Here is a 16,580-nt window from a genome sequence, read left to right on the forward strand (position 1 = left end):
GGTACCTCCGGGCCCAACGGTGCGCAGAGGTCATGTTTCCATTCGGTACGAACAAAGGGGGGGGGGGGGGGGGGGCAATAACAGAATTAGTCACGGGTTCGCTTCGCAAGTTCCAGCGGAGGCTCTGCGTTGGAAGACGGGGCGTCCTCTAGGGAAACGCGAGGCCGAAACGGCCCGGGGTTTCACAACACGTTCTTCAGAAACGCACGGGGGGGGTCAGGCTGGAGCTGGGAGGCTGGGAGGCTGCTGTGGAAACACAACCCTTTGGGGAAAAGTAGAGCCCTCTTCAAGCTTGGCCTTCGCTGACCCTGTTGAGAAGCACGAGCAGCGGGAAAATGCGATGAACGCGGTAAACCTGAACCTTGACAGATCGGAATGAGCCGAATGCAGAGAGGCCCGGCTACAGAAACGGGATGAAATCCAAGCTGGTTTTACTAAAGATCTCCTCAGATCAATGACATAATAATCATTATTATTATTGATTACATCTTATTATTTTTCTTCTTCTTCTTATTATTATTATTATATATAAAAAAGTATTGTAATTATATTATGTATTAGATTATATAATATTATGATGATGATAATGACACGAATAACTGTAACAAAAAAAATTGCTGTTATATTATTACCACTAGAAATCACAGCCAAAAAGCGTCAAACGTGTCTAACTACATGGCTAAGTGTCTAGTTGTTACATCCTTTCAACAACTGCTTGAGTCACTTTTTCTGCCTTTTTTCTTCCTCCTGCCTTTTGTAGCTCCAACTTGCATTTTTTTTCTCTATTCTGTTACTGTACATTTTATAAGGGGGGGCAGTAGTGGAAAACAAACGGCTTCTGTGAGTGGAGGGGAAGCAGACAGAACGTCACATGGGCGATCTTACAGGATTTAATAATTTAACGACGGGACACAAATATTTCCTTTTTTCCTGAGGACCGAAGTCCTGCGCCGCCGGTCCCCTAATAAGTGTCGCTCGTCGCTGCCCGACCGCAGTCAGTCACGCGGAGTTAGTTTGGAGGGCGAGGGGCGGGGACTATAATCGCCGCGCTGCCTTATTGGACAGGAGTTGGGCATTCCGCGCATTTTATTGGACAAAGACACCCTAAGCTACGCCCTGGTGGAGTGAGTGACGGCGCGCAGAACCAGTGAGAATAGAGACAGCTGACGCGCTGAGTAAACAACGAGGCGAGGCCGCGCGGGGAACAGATACATATATATACGGACACGGATCAGCGCGGAAACAGCAAAGCCGAAAGGAGAAAAACACAAACGCAGCGCAGCGTAACATAACAGAGAGGAAGCTGGACGGCAGCAGCTACCGGCTCCGCTCCTAACTGGCGATCGGCAGTAAACACTCGTTTTTCTGAAGAATGTAGGCAGCGGCGGCAGCCGCGAGCGGTGTGTGTGTGTGTGTGTGTGTGTGTGTGTGTGTGTGTACAGCAGCGGGCTGCCGCCGCCGCCGCCGCCGCACGTGTCTCCGCCGACATCATCATCATCATCATCATCATCATCATCATCATCTTCATCTTCATCATGTTCCCACTGGACTCCCCCTGGAACATCTCCTTCGCCGGCTGCGGCTTCCTGGGCATCTACCACATCGGTGTGGCGAGCTGTCTGCAGGAGCAGGCGCCCTTCCTGGTCGAGGACGCGCGGCACATCTACGGGGCGTCGGCGGGCGCGCTCACGGCGTCCGCCCTCGTCACCGGCGCGTGTCTCGGTGGGTCCCCGTCCCGCGACGCGGATGCTGCGGGAACGGCGGGCGGGGGGGAGGCGCTGGATGGGCTCCGAAAGGGACGGGGCTGTTTCGCGCCGGGTCACCGAAAGGAGCCGCAACAAAGGGCCCCATTGTGCCGGGTAGGGATGGAGGGGGGGGCCTCGATCCGGGTCACAGACCCAGTTCTGCGCTTAGTTTGGAGCCACTTGGTGTTTGACAGATTACACGTGGGTTTAGGAAGCATTACAGTGGGAGCTGTGGGAGCAGGTGTAACCTGGTGGCCTGCTTTTGTGTGTGTGTGTGTGTGTGTGTGTGTGTGTGTGTGTGTGTGTGTGTGTGTGTGTGTGTGTGTGTGTGTCTGTCAGTCAGTCCAGCAGGGGGCGCAGTGGTTAGAGCCACCGCCTTTGCACGCAAAGGACCCAGATTCTAGCTACCCAAGGAAAGGTCACCCTGCTGCATAAATACGTAAAGCGGAATGTAAATGTCGAGTGATCTCCCGGGTTGCTCTTCAACTGTGTGTGTGCGCCCCCCCCCCCCGAGCTGAGTGCCGACACGTCACGTTGCCGCTTTTCCAGGAGAGGCGGGGGCCAGCATCATCGACGTGGCCAAAGAGGCGCGGAAGCGGTTCCTGGGACCCATGCACCCCTCCTTCAACCTGGTGAAGATGATGCGCAAGCTGCTGTACCGCACGCTGCCCCCCGATGCCCACGTGCGCGCCAGAGGGCGGCTGGGCATCTCGCTGACCCGCGTCTCGGACGGGGAGAACGTGCTCTTCTCGCAGTTCAGCAGCAATGAGGACCTGGTGCAGGTGAGGAAGCCGAGTGCAGGTTTCCCGAGCTTCCCTTTCACGCCCTGACATGCCGAGACAGGGATACACACTTCCCGCTCTCTTTCCGCGTGCAGCTGGTAGCGTAGTGGTTAGCGTTGCTGCTTTTGCATCTGAAGGTTGCTGGTTCAAATCCCACCTATTGCTGTACTACCCTTGAGCAAGGTACTTACCTTGAATTGCTCCAGTAAAATTTACCCACCTGTATACATGGGTAAATCACTGTAAGTAGATTAACGCAATGAGTCGTTTTGGGGAAAGGTGGCAGTGTGAATGTTCTACATCCTGCCTAGACTAGTCCTCACTAACAAGCACCGAAACACTGATGTGCTTCAGGTTAGACGTAGTGGCGCAGTGTAACAGTAGAGCTCTGAACTAGATGTTGGGGGGGGGGGCGTATGTATATATACACACACACACACACAAACAGTGCATAGGACATGTGACAGATCACCATTACCTTTATCCCCCCCATACTGTGAAGTGTGCTGTCCTATATTATCTTGTCCTGCATTGTTCTTTTATTTGTTTAGAACCTCTCACTACCCCCCACCCCCCCACCACACTCACCACTCCCAGTGTGTATTAGTGTAGGAAGAGAGGACTGTGTTTCACTGTGTTCATCGTGACAATACAACTCGAAGGTTACAATTGTTATACAGGCAGCGGTGTGAATCCAGAAATTGAGTAGTGGAGATAAATCACAGCACATGAAAACAAACCCTATAATAACCATAATTAAAATAATAGAACAACGCAGGAACAACTGTAAAGGAAAATGTATTAAAAAAAAAAAACTGTATAAAGAACCAATCCCATATTAAAATACCAAGTTGTAACAGGTGTGTGTGTGTGTGTGCGCGCGCGTCTGCTCTGAAACACACTACCGTTGTCCCCTACACACACTTTTACACGTGAGCTCTAGACAGATCAGTTGTTTTCGTTGCTTTGAGTGAAACGTTGAAATGGTGCCAACGGTAAAGCGCCACTTTCCTGAGACTGACTCCAGTAGAGCCGGCTCACGGTTCGAGGCGGATCGCGTTCCGGACACCGCTAGACAGACGTCAGCCTGCACTGTGACCCCCTGTGCGCCTTTCCTTGAAACGCCCGTTGGCAAGATAGCAACGATGACTGTGACGCTGGTTGCCGATAACACGATTTCCTGGAAAAACTTTGTAACCAACATTTTTATTTGACAGCTTGGAAAACACATGATTGTTTCCTTTTTTTTAACGTTTTGTGACATTTATTAATTTAGCTGGCGCTTGTCTCCAAAGCAAAATACCTTTATTTAGCTGGGTCATTTTTACTGGGTCAATACCTTCCTCAAGGGTACTGTGGCAGTAAATGGGATTCGAACCTGCGACCTTCAGATCGAAAGGCAGCAGCTCTCACCGCTACATCAGTTGTTGTGATGGAAAAGTCAGAAATGGCCACTTAACGTCCCGTCCGATTGTTGTTCATAACTGTCCCGGACCTCTTCCTGTAGGTCCAGTGTACTCTGGCACAACCGCCGCTGTAGGGACGTGTGCGCGCGCGCGTGTGTGTGTGTGTGTGTGTGTGTGTGTGTGTGTGTGTGTGTGTGTGTGTGTGTGTGTGTGTGTGTGTGTGTGTGTGTGTGTGTGTCGGGAGCACAGGTGTGTCAACGGCATCTTTCTCTTCGCAGGCCTGTGTGTGCAGCGCTTACATTCCAGTCTACTGTGGTTTCATCCCTCCTGCGCTGCAGGGAGTAGTAAGTGTCCCATGTACCTCTTTACCTCCTTTTACCCTCACTCTGCCTCTCTCTTTACCTCCTTTTACCCTCACTCTGCCTCTCTCTTTACCTCCTTTTACCCTCACTCTCTGCATCTCTTTCCTCTTCATAAGAGCACAGTTACATACAACTTTTCTGACATCAGCAGAGGTGGGAAACTTGAGAGGGACACAGCGGCGATCGTGACAGGCGACGTGATGCCAGTTTACGGAGCAGTGATTAGACCAAGAGAGGAGTGAGTCCCAAAGAGCTGTGTTCTGAGACCCTTCTTGAATGGTGGGAGGGATTCAGCAGTTCTGAGGGACAGAGGGAGCTCATTCCACTACACCGGAGCCAAAACTGAGACCCTGTAGGCTGTAAAAACAGGTCGCTTGCGGTGCCCCTGTACTGCCCCAATTCTGCCCCAGGTCCTTAGAATCAGTGCCTTCACCGTTCCTCCCGAAGTGTTTTGAGCAAACAATTTCTTTTACTGTGCTAGAGAGCTCCTCGGTACCGCTGTGTGCATTCCAGACACCATTCCGATGCGTCACTGTTTTGCAAATAAATCACTTTTACAGCCAGTTCGTGCCACATAAGGCTCAGATCCCCAGCTCTTGGGTGGAGGCTGCTGTTCAAGTCACTCGGCAGCATCTCGCTGTCTGTCTGTCTCCTGTGGACAAGAAGCTCCTCACTGATCTGCCCACTTCCTCCTCCTCTCACTCTGTTCCTCCCTTCTAATGTGCTTCTCCATCCTGTTTACTCCTCCTCCCTCCCTCACTGTCCCCAACCATCCAAGGCAGGGTCACAGTGCTCTGGAACCTATGCTGGAAGCACCAGGTCCTAGATCAGTCAGTCCACCCCCGATGGGACACCAGTCCATCGTACCCTTACTCTTTCCCCTTTAATGCAGCTGAATTTACTTTTATTTCTCCAAAGCAACTTCCAATGAACTCTGTGTAGTGTTATCAGTCCACACACCTTATTCACCAAGGTAACTTACACTGCTGGATACCCTACTTACACTGGGTCACTCATCCATACATCAGTGTAACACACACACCCTCTTTGTCACTCACACACTATGGGTGAACCTCGACAGCATGTCTTTGAAGTGTGGGAGGAAACCAGAGCACCCAGAGGAAACCCACACAGACACAGGGAAACATGTGAACTCCCCACAGACTGAGTGGGGATCAAACCCATGTCCTCTCACACCACCTGGGCGCTCTGAGACAGCAGCGCTATTCGCTGTGCCATTGAATTTATTTGGGTTGCGCTTATTTTCCTTCTCTTACTTGGGGGTCGACATTAGCAGTTGTCCCACTCTCCAGGAAAGGGGATTTGTTTAAATTTCAATAATTGGATCAGGAGAATCGTTCAGTAAATTAAGGTAAAAATTAAGGTAAAATATATAGGCGTTCAATTCCAAAACGTGACTGGAAGGAAGCGAGTGATTTCGTCAGCATTTTCGTTTTGCAATAATTTTCTCACGAGAAGGAGAGCAAAATTGTCCGGAATAAAGCGACTGAGGTTTTTTTTTTTTTTTTTTTTTTTTTTTTTTTTTTTTTTCTCCTCCCCCCCTCAATCAATCAACTAATTAATTGATGAACTGAGCGATTTCTTTGTCCTTTTGTCTGTATGCTTCTTTTCACGTGCCACCCTGACTTCCTCACTTTGGTTACATGTTACAAGGATCTTTCAAAGCTACACTTTATTTCTCTCTTTCTGATGGACGGGTCCAGCGTCTGATGGGACGGGTAAAATGTACCTGTCCTGTGGACAGCCAGACACACAACTGTTGACTTTCTCTCCATCTCGTCCTCTGCTCCCCACCCGCCCGTCCGTCCTCCTCCTGTGTCTCCTGTCCCTGCTCTTTTATTCTTTGGACTTCCCCCCCCCCCCTCTTTTTTGGTCTGAATTTCTTGTCTCCAGCCATCCGACCTTTTATCTCCTTCTGTCTCTTTCTTTGTCTGGTCGTTGTTGTTGGTGATCTCGGCCGCAGTTGCGCTGCCCGCCTCTTCCCTGGAAAACATGTGGGAATCTTTTCCAGTGCTGCTCTCAAACACACACGCACACACGCACACACGCACACACGCACACACGCACACACGCACACACGGAGAGAGAGAGAGAGAGGCTCAGCAGGGCTGCTCTCACAAACAAGCGTGAATTGTTCTGAAATGACCGAAAAGGAAACGCGGGTAACGCTGTCGTCCGGGGGAAAGTTGAGGATTTCAAGGTAGCAAAAGTGGTCCCGGTGGTATCTGGCTGGGGTTCCTGGAGACACGGGGCCCCGTCTTGTAGGCGTACAGCGGTCGGAAGTGTCCGTGCTCATGTGACTGTTTGGGTGGACACAGTGTCCAATGATGAAAATAACTAAAGAATACAAACTGAGGACGAGTGAGTGAGTGCGTGTGTGTGCGCGGCTGTTTGTGCACTCGCACGTGTCTTCGGGTCGGGTGACATCAGAGCAGCATAAGGTTGTTTAGTCTCTCGCTGGCTAAAGATTAAACTGCCGTCTTGCAGTCCGTCCTCTAACTTATTCCGACACGCACATCTAGTAGGACTCAGTCAGACCGCGCCAGACCCAACACGCACACAGGAACGGTGCCCGAGTTCCCCCCCCGAAACCCACGACACAGAAAACACACGGAAACGGACTTTTACAGACTTCCTGTCAACTGAAACACTCGCTGCTTGAGCGCGCACACACACACACACACCACGGATTGGGACTCTGCCAAATGCGTGGGACAGCTTGCTTCTATTTAACTTTACTGTCTTACTTCTAGCTGTCCATTAGGAAGCAAGTGTAGGTCTGTGTTTATTATTTGTGTGTGTGTGTGTGTGTGTGTGTGTGTGTGTGTGTGTGTGTGTGTGTGTGTGTGTGTGTGTACACGCACGCGCACATTTTAACAGGTACAATAAAGAGTACATTCAACAGCCACCTGCTTCTAAGAAATTGTAGGTTCCCCTTTCTCTACGCTCATTGACACAATCGCGGTTGGCACAGCTAGAACTCCCAGTGCATGCTGGGATTGGAGAAATAGGGGAAAGTTCAGTGTATGCGCTCCCTCGGTGCATGCGGCGGGTGTTGTGTCCTCAGCTGGGGGGGCATGTAAATCCCACCTGGCAGGAAACGGGGGGGGTGACACAACATAACTCTATTTCCGCTCTGCTATTTCCAATTTTAAAATATGTCAACATTCCTGGTTGTATCTCATGATACCTTAATCAGAGTACGATGTCGGTGTCCTTGGAGGGGTACTGGCGACCGTATTGTACAGCTGCGTGACCGACCGAGGCTTCTCTCCGCTCCTGCCCCTCAGCGGTACGTGGACGGGGGCATCTCGGACAACCTGCCGCAGTACGAGCTGAAGAACACCATCACCGTGTCGCCCTTCTCGGGCGAGAGCGACATCTGCCCCCGCGACAGCTCCACCAACCTGCACGAGCTGCGCTTCACCAACACCAGCATCCAGTTCACCCTCACCAACCTGTACAGGGTGTCCCGCGCCCTCTTCCCGCCCGACCCGCTGGTAGGAACACGCACGCTCACGCTCGCGCACGCTGTCCGTCGTGCATAAATACGCACGGAATAGCATGAGCTCCAACCTGTAAAATGTTACATTTATAGTGACTGAAGCAGTCATGAATAACCAGGCCACCCAGTAAAGTCCTTTCTGGAAACATACTTTTTTATGTGAGTCAAATGTTATAATCACTTGTAAGTTGTTATATGTACCTTTATTCGTTCAGCTGATGCTTTTCTCCAAAGCGACTTACAATGTTAAGGCTACAATTATTTACCCATTTATACAGCTGGGTCATTTTACTGGATCAATTTAGGGTAGGTACCTTGCTCAAGGGTATTACAGATTCGAACCATTGACCTTTGAACTCTAAGGCAGCAGCTCGAACCGCCATGCTATCCGCTGCACCATCGTAACGCGCCGTAACTATGGAGACGGGTAAGCGAGCCACTGCTTTGACCGAAGTGCTGATTCAGGTCTGGGGTGTTTTCTACAGCCTCATCAGCTCTTATCGTTGACATTATTGGCGCTCGGCAAGTCACGTGGTTGCTGGGAAACGTTCTTGTCCGGACCGTTGGATAAGAACGGCATATGTGAGATAGAGCTTTCGCTAATCGAAAGCAAAATTGAGAGAGACTTTGGAACGTAGCCACAACAGAGAGGTAACTTTGTAGACATGGGCTTGACCGCTGCCCGCAGGAGCTCCTCTACAGGTACAGGATGGAAAAGTCAAGTGGACGCTTCAGGACCATGTCGCTAAAGCGGTTCATCGCCCGTTTTCGACGGAGGTGAAGGGATCGATGTTCATCGTTAGGATGCCGTACTGGGGGTTTATGGGTAATCCGTAGCGCTGCGGACCTCGATGTGGCTGCTGAAGAAATGAATGACATCATCGCCATGCTACCGTGTGTCATCGCTTTATGTCAGGTGAAACTGCTGATTCATTTTACGTGGTTATCGCCCGATTCGACGGCTTTATCGCGGCGAAACGCGAGCTTTTTACACTCTTTAATTAGTTCTAGAAAGTGTCCTGACCCAGTATGTGCGCAAGTGTGCGTCGTTGGACTGAATGTGACTTTTGGGCGGGTGGCGTAGTGGTTAGACCCACGTTTGAATCCCTCCTCCTGCTGTGGTAGCGATCAAGGTTCTTACCCTGAATTGATACGGTAAAAATGGCCCAGCTCTGTAAACGGGGAAAATAACTGTACGTAGTTTAACGTTGTAAGTCGGATAAATTAATAAATGCGAATGAAACATTGTGAGAAAATGGTTTAATGGAGCAACGTTGAAGATACCAGGTGGACCAGGGTTTTGACTATAACATCATCACGCAGGTAGACCACAGTCCCCGTTGGGTCCCAGTCAGGGTTCCGTAAGTGCCGAAATATCAAGGGTTCGATCGGCGAGTTGTGTTATCGATATGATATTTGAGTCCTCGTCTCAGTGTAATTTTTCCCAGAACCATGTTTGCAGAAGGGCAGGATGTGTTGTGAATGAGACCATTGTAGAAGATACTGCTGTTGGATGTTTGTGAACTTTGTGATTTGTGGGACCAGGACAGTCTCAGGAGCGTGAAACCTGTTCACCGATTCAGGGAACCAAGCAGATGCGTGTGGAACGTGGTAAACGTGTTGCCTGGTCTTAGCTCTGAGTCACCGATTGGGGTTGTTAGTAACGGTAAGACTTACGTTGACTTTTGTCTATTCTGAAGATACTTTTTTTTTTTTTTTTTTTTTTTCCCCCCCCCCCAAGTTTATGGATCAGATAGGTCAGCAGAGAAGAGGGTCTGAAATGGATGGGTTTTGAGACCTTCTTGAATTTTGAAGGACTCAGCAGTTCTGAGGGACAGAGGGAGCTCATTCCTCTGCACTGGAGCGAAAACCATGAACCTTCAGGCTGTCGATTTCGGAGCTCTTGTAAGACGGACCGCTCCATCTAGGTCTCCCTGCAGCGATCGGGTCGAGGAGGGGAGATGCATGGGAACTTGCCTTTAAAGGCTTGAAAGCAAACTTTTACACAGAGGAGGTACCATATGAAGAATATTTCTGGGAGCGTAGTGGTTACAGCTGCTGCCTTTGGCTCCAAAGGTCATAGGTTCAATCCCCACCTCTCTGGGTGTAGTACCCTTGAGCAAGGTATTTACCCTAAATTGCTCCAGTAAAATTACCCTGCTGTATAAACGGGTAAATAATTGTAACCTTAACACTCTAAGTAACTTTGGAGAAAAGTGTCAGATAAATATAATATATTTTGTCTTTTCCTATGAGACTGTTTTTCTTTTTTTTAACTCAGTTTCCCAGTTTTTTTCTGCAGTTCAGGGTAAACCTCATGTGTTCGTCTTGGTCAATGGCAACACCTGCCTGTGGTAATGTGTGTTCCTTTTTTTGCGGTTATAGGTGATGAAGGCCATGTGTAAGCAGGGTTACACGGATGCCCTGCACTTCATCAAGAAGAACGGTGAGAAAGTCGCCCGCGGCCGAGCTCCAGTGCGGTTTGTCGTGACGTTTGAGCCAAGGCTTCCCGGAATCTCACACGCGCACCGTAGCTTATCCAGCGCGGCGTGAGCGTGAGGCCTTCTCGGAAACTCTGGGAGATGGAAGGAGGCTCCGAGTGAAATGTCAGCGGTTATGTGTGACAGGGGTCATGTGTCCTTTGTGTAATAAACATGCAGCTTTTCCGCTCCGCGTTTACCTCCCAGCGAGGCTTCGGACACTCAGTGCCTGCGGTTCTCAAGTTTAAGAGCCCTGTAGCGTTCGCTTGCTTGCTGCATAAAGGGGGTAGGGCATACTAGGTAATACAGGGTAAAACAGTGGACCCTCGAGGGTAAGATCACTTTCGCTGACAGGGGGGCAGCTGGTAGCGTAGTGGCAAGAGCTGCTGTCTTTGTATCTGAAGGTCATAGGTTCGAATCCCACCTCCAGCTGTTGTACCCCTGAGAACGGTACTTTTCGTTAATTACCCTGCTGTATAAATGAGTAAATCGTTGTAAGCTGCTTTGGAGAAAAGTATGAGCTAAATAAACGAATGTAAATGTAGGAGGGTTTACCTTTCGGGTACCGAATCTCCTGTGGAAACGTGTTGCATGTTAAGCTGCGCAATTTGCCAAGGCTGGAAGTTTGCAATTTGAAACAAAAAGCGGTCTCAATATCGAGTCGTCCGTTGTGACCGAACGCAGCTGGGAAACGACGATAACTTGAGCGGAGAAAGACGTTCTCCAGCCTAGTGCTGCCATCCATTGGCGGGATGCGACACTGAAGTTCCAGACAGACAAACGCATCTAATTTAATACATTTTTTTTTTTTCAACAGTGCGGCTTACGGCGCTGAGCTGTTCGCAGTGATTTATCCATTTATACAGCCTGACAGTTTTTACTGTGTCAATTCAGGGTCGGTACCTTGATCAAGGGTACTGGAGGAGGAGGTGGGAGTCAAACGTGGGTCCTTTGAGTGCATTTCGGCTGCTCTGACCACCACGCCACCTGCTGTCCCATAATATCAGGAACATTTGTTACCCTAATAACGAAACTTTTATAAGATTTAATATCACTGTTTAGTTACCGAGTAATTAACCTTTAATATAAATGAGATGTTATGTACTGTATCAGTTGTGGCTCTGGCCCGGCTGGACTCTGGACTGGATGTCTGCACTTCTGGATGCCGAACACACAGGGGTGGGTGCGTGCGTGCGTGCGTGCGTGCGTGCGTGCGTGCGTGCGTGCGTGCGTGCGTGCGTGCGCACTGTGGAGTAATGGCTTGCTCTTCCTGCGGGGGGCGCTGCTGTTTTTGGCGAGCAGGACTGCTGCAGTTCCGAAGACCCCAGCGAGGCCTCCTCGTGCGGGTGGAAAGGATGGAGGAGCAGGACGAAGACGAGGAAGAGGAGGACGATACCGAAGAGGAAGGGGGGGACGGGCAGAGCCAGAGGCAGGAGAGGCAAGTGGCGGTGTGCAGCTCCGGCTCCGCTACAGAGGACCACATCTTTGACCACCTGCCTCCCAGACTGCACCGCGGTAAGGCCCCAACGCAGAGGAAGGTACCACAGGTCACGTGACTCACTCTCTGCTCACAGAGAACCTTTGACCTCATGCTTACAAACAAAAATGACATTTTTGAAGATTTTTACCGGAGCAGGTTGGGGTAAGTGCCTTGCTCAAGGGTACTGCAACCGGAAGTGGGATTCGAACCTGTGACTTTCGGGTCAGAAGGCAGCAGATGTAACCACTACGCCACCAGCTTTTATTATAGTGGAGCCCCTACTGCAGTAAATAAATACAATAGTCACCGTGTGCCTTACATCGGTTTCGTTGTCTATAGTTGCCTGCCGTCCAGCACGTGATCGGTTTTCGTCCGTTCTTGCGTTGATGACTCGTCTGCGAATCGCTTTACTCTTCATTGATACGGTGCCGACTAAGGCCGCGTGCATCTGTCTGCGTGCTGCCCCCTGCAGCTCTGGTGGAGGCCTGCAAGGAGAGGAGGGGCATGTTGCAGTCTCTGCGGAACCTGCTGCCCGTCAGAATGGCTTCGGCCCTCTTGATCCCCTACACGTTGCCCCTGGAGTCGGCCATGTCCATGACTGTCAGGTGGGTCTGCGGTGACCGTTAGACGAGCATATTCCCCTCTTACCTGCCCTGCATTTCTGCTGACTGCCCACCTGTCAAGGGGTGTGTGTGTGTGTGTGTGTGTGTGTGTGTGGTCACTGTATGCGGGTGTGGATCTCACTTTCTCTCTCTCTCTCTCTCTCTCTCTCTCTCTCTCTCTCTCTCTCTCTCTCGTTTTCGCTCGCCCGCCTGCTGTCAGACTGCTGGAGTGGTTGCCGGATGTGCAGGAGGATGTGGGCTGGATGCGGGACCAGACGATGAAGGTGCTGCATTGTGTTGTGCGTCAGGCCAGGAAGACTGTGTCCCAGCAAGTGTCTGAACGGTGAGCATAACCACACACACACACACACACACACACACACACACACACACACACACACACGGAAGCTGTTGTTTTTTTTTTTGTTTTTTTTTTTTCTCTTTTATTCCCCCCAGGCATACGTGCTGCCTGGTAAACGTTATGGAACAATAACACTGCAGTAATTTAATTCAGAAACTGAAGTTAAATTACAAACTGCTGCCCTGGTGCGTTCTGTTGAAGTACCGCTTGGAAGGGGCTTCTGGACCCCAAGCAAACAGCTGTACGTGCCGAGTTGGACCGGCAAGCTGTCGTCGTCTTCCAGCGTGAGGATGGGTGCAGACCCCATGCCACACTGGTGCCAAATCTACCTGCACTCTTACAGCGAGAGTCACCTATAATAGTCACACATCCATGCATCTGGTGCTGATTTAGAAAGAAATACTTCTAAATTATCTGTAAACTGTGAACAGGACCATATACAGTATGTGGTGCACTGAATGAGTTCTAAGACTGACCACTGTGTGGCGCTGCTGTGATTCTAAGCTATTGGCACAGCAGCGCCATACGGTGGCCAGGGTTAGAATTTATTGACTATAACCCTATAGTTAGTCCTTGATTTACATATGCGACTTCTGACAATCTGGACTCACAACAGCCATCTCACCAGGCTTTCATTATGTTCGAACCCCAACGTTTGCTTGTAACGTCTAACTCGAAGCGTTCTGCTGTACGATAACATCGGCTAGTGCTGCAAAATGCCGTTTTTCTCATTCGCTCAATCTTTTTATCGGGGGTGCGGTGGCGCAGCAGCAGCAGCTTTGGCCTGGGCCTGCTCTGTGGTGGGTCTGGGGTTCGAGTCCTGCTTGGGGTGCCTTGCGGCGGACTGGAGTCCCGTCCTGGGTGTGTCCCCTCCCCTCAAGCCTTGCGCCCCGTGTTGCCGGGTTCGGCTCCAGTTTGCTGCGACCCCATTTGGGACAAGTGGATTTAGACGTGTGTGTGTGTGTGTGTGTGGGAATCTTTCCATCAGTTATTAAATTACTGACCGAAACATTTTATTTACACAACGCTTCTTTGTGATTTCCATTCGTTACTTTTTTTTTTTTTTTTTTTTGTTTTACAGTGGTTAGCAGGGAAAAGAGGAAATAAGCAAAAGAGAACAGGTTTAGAAATTAAAGTGGAAGCAATAGTGTGGCATGAAATACAATATAATATACAGTACAGGTGGTCCTTGATTTACGATGGTTCGACTTAGGATTTTTTTTTTTTTTTTTGATAGTGAGTTGGTGATAGACATTCAGTAGAAACTGTACTTCGAATTTTGTATTTTTTTTTTTTAATTTTTTTTTTTTTTCCCCGGTCAAATGATATGTGGATTGATACTCTCTCGCGATGCTGCGCAGAGGCAGCGATCTGCATCTCCCAGCCTGTCACACAGGGGTGTGTATTAGGTGTATTAAATGTATTTTCGACTTACGATATTTCCAAATTAGGATGGGTTTCACGGAACGTAACCCCATCGTAAATCAGGGACCACCTGTACTGTATTTGTATTGTTATTCTTTGTTAGTATTATTTTAACAGGAATAATGTATGAAGTTAGTGGGGAAAAATGTAACAACAACCTGTTACAATGTAACTTTCATGCATGTTAATTGATTATATAATAGAGTATAAGGGGATTAGCCATTTACAAGGAAGCTGATGTATAACACGGTCATCAGAGCAGAACCCCATCATCAGTCAAGGACCAACTGCATCACCGAAAAGAGTTGTCTATTAGTGGGGTCAGCAGCTGCAGGGCTTTATAAGGGCAGTAGGTGGCGTAGTGGTTAAAGCTGTTCCCTTGCCCTTGAAATACCAAAATCCCACCTCCTGCCATAGCAACCTTTTGCAAGGTACTTACCCTGAAATTGCTCCAGTAAAAATTACCCTGCGGTACAAATGGGTAAATTGTTGTAAGCTGCTGCGGGGAAAATGTCGTCTAGAAGCGTCGCTGTAAACCGTGTTCTCCTGCCGCTCTCTCTCAGGCTCTCTTTCCAACTGGAACTGCGACGCTCCCAATCCCTGCCCAGCCAGTCGGGCCCCACCTCCCTGTTGCCGAGCTGGGTCAGCGGGGGCAGCTCCACCGTGCTGGACCTCATCCTGCGGCTGGACCAGTACCAGCGCCAGATGCTGCCGGGCATCTTCTGCGTCAACCTGGACCTGCAGGGCTCCTTGTACACCCAGCCCTCTGCATGTGGGGGCGAGTCATCCCTCCCAGGGCTGCCGGAGGAGGGGCTGGTGATGCGGCCCGTGGGCCTCAGCCCTCCCACACCACCCCCGTCCCCCCAGCCCTGAGGTCCCTTTGACGCACAGATTCCGCTGTGGACAATCCAGCCCAGAACTTTCTACCCAGAAGCAGCCTTCCCTCCAAAAGTACACAGTGCCGGAGGGAACATCAAGTGCCTTGCTGGACCTTCGCTAAAAGTTCTGCCACTTACTGGCCCTCTTTCGACTTTTTATACTTGTCATGCCCTCAGATTGAGGAGGTAAACTGGTAAACTTTGGAACAAAAGCTCCAGCTACGCAACGACTGGGTAACGACTAACAAGTTTTTCTTTTTCTTTCCATTAAATGTAACACTTTTTTTTTTTTTTCTTTTTAAACTCAGCATGGCCCGAGTAAATTAAAAAGAAATTTTTTTTGGTAAACGATGTACTCAACAAGTATACACACTCGCTCGCTGAGAGGTGCATACACTGATGCAAAATACATATATAAGCATGAATTGATATACAGAGACACATGTGTGATCAGAGTGTATGTTTCTCCTCCAGGTGGGGGGGTTCCTTAGCAGGCAGATCTTACACTCTGGGGGGTGGGACATAACAAGAAATGCTTTACCAAATCCAAAGTGCCCACGGTGTTGTAAAGAGATATGTCTGAAGAGCGGCCCCGTTGTGCCGCGGTGTTGCAGGTGGTCTACAGGGACGGAGGGCTGTGTAGGTAGAAGAAGGAGAGTGCAGTTGTGGGTAAATCGTTCTAAGTGTCTGTGGGGAAAATGTTGTCTAAAAGCAGATGGATGACGGGAGCCACGGGACGAGGACCCTGGACACCTCGTGCAGTCCATTGTCCAGATGGCCCACTGTTCAGTTCGCTGGTGGATCTGCGTGGAATGTGGCCTTGTGCTGAGAAAGCAGGTTTTGGTACCGTGGAATGCAGCGCAGTGTGTGTGTTATCTGCAACGCATTCGTACATTTGTGTATCTTGTGGGCGTATGGTGAACGTCTCTTTGAGCTCCAAGAGTGTGTAAGGCGGCGTGTAAGTCTGGCGGCTGGAGGTCATGCTCCTCCAAGCTTTGGGGTTAAGGAAGGTCTAGAGACTGGGAGGGAACACTGGGCTCTGGGCGAAAGCTGTGTGTGTGTGTGTGTGTGTGTGTGTGTGTGTGTGTGTGTGTGTGTGTGTGTGTGTGTGTGTGTGTGTTTCAGCCGCACAGTGTATGTATGCAATCACGAATAAGAGTCCCGAAGAACTCGAGTTCATGCACAAGTGACACGTGCGTTACCGCAATACCATGTAAATGCGCTGTAAAGTAACAGTGGCCTGTACTGCTACTTTCGAAAACCCTTTTATTCCCTCAACCACTTTATTTTTTTAGGAAATATGTACATACTGTGTCTTGGATGATGTGTATCGCATGAGATGCTGCTTGCTTGGTGTTTGCACAAAAATGAAAGTGATTCTGTGATTTTTTTTTTTTTTGAACCCCCCCAAACCAGAGGGGAACACAAGGGCTGGGAGAGAGACCCCCCCGGGGTCACACGGTGACTCTCTCGATCTGTTGGGCCCTTCATGTAATATACATGAAAGTTAATGTATTTGTTGCGAAGGGGACA

The 16,580-nt window shown here is 49.7% G+C and overlaps 1 protein-coding gene across 1 annotated transcript; it reads left to right on the forward strand.

Annotated features, from left to right (window-relative positions):
* The first annotated feature begins 1,468 nt into the window (after window positions 1-1,468).
* pnpla2 (patatin-like phospholipase domain containing 2) lies at window positions 1,469-15,341 on the forward strand. The gene is made up of 9 exons (XM_029256172.1): window positions 1,469-1,722; window positions 2,295-2,527; window positions 4,212-4,277; window positions 7,607-7,816; window positions 10,207-10,267; window positions 11,604-11,816; window positions 12,254-12,386; window positions 12,604-12,726; window positions 14,733-15,341. The coding sequence occupies exons 1-9, from the start codon at window positions 1,536-1,538 to the stop codon at window positions 15,040-15,042; spliced, it is 1,536 nt and encodes a 511-aa protein (XP_029112005.1). The 5' UTR covers window positions 1,469-1,535; the 3' UTR covers window positions 15,043-15,341.
* Window positions 15,342-16,580: the final 1,239 nt, after the last annotated feature.

Source organism: Scleropages formosus, chromosome 11 (assembly GCF_900964775.1).
Source record: "Scleropages formosus chromosome 11, fSclFor1.1, whole genome shotgun sequence".
NCBI lineage: Eukaryota > Metazoa > Chordata > Actinopteri > Osteoglossiformes > Osteoglossidae > Scleropages > Scleropages formosus.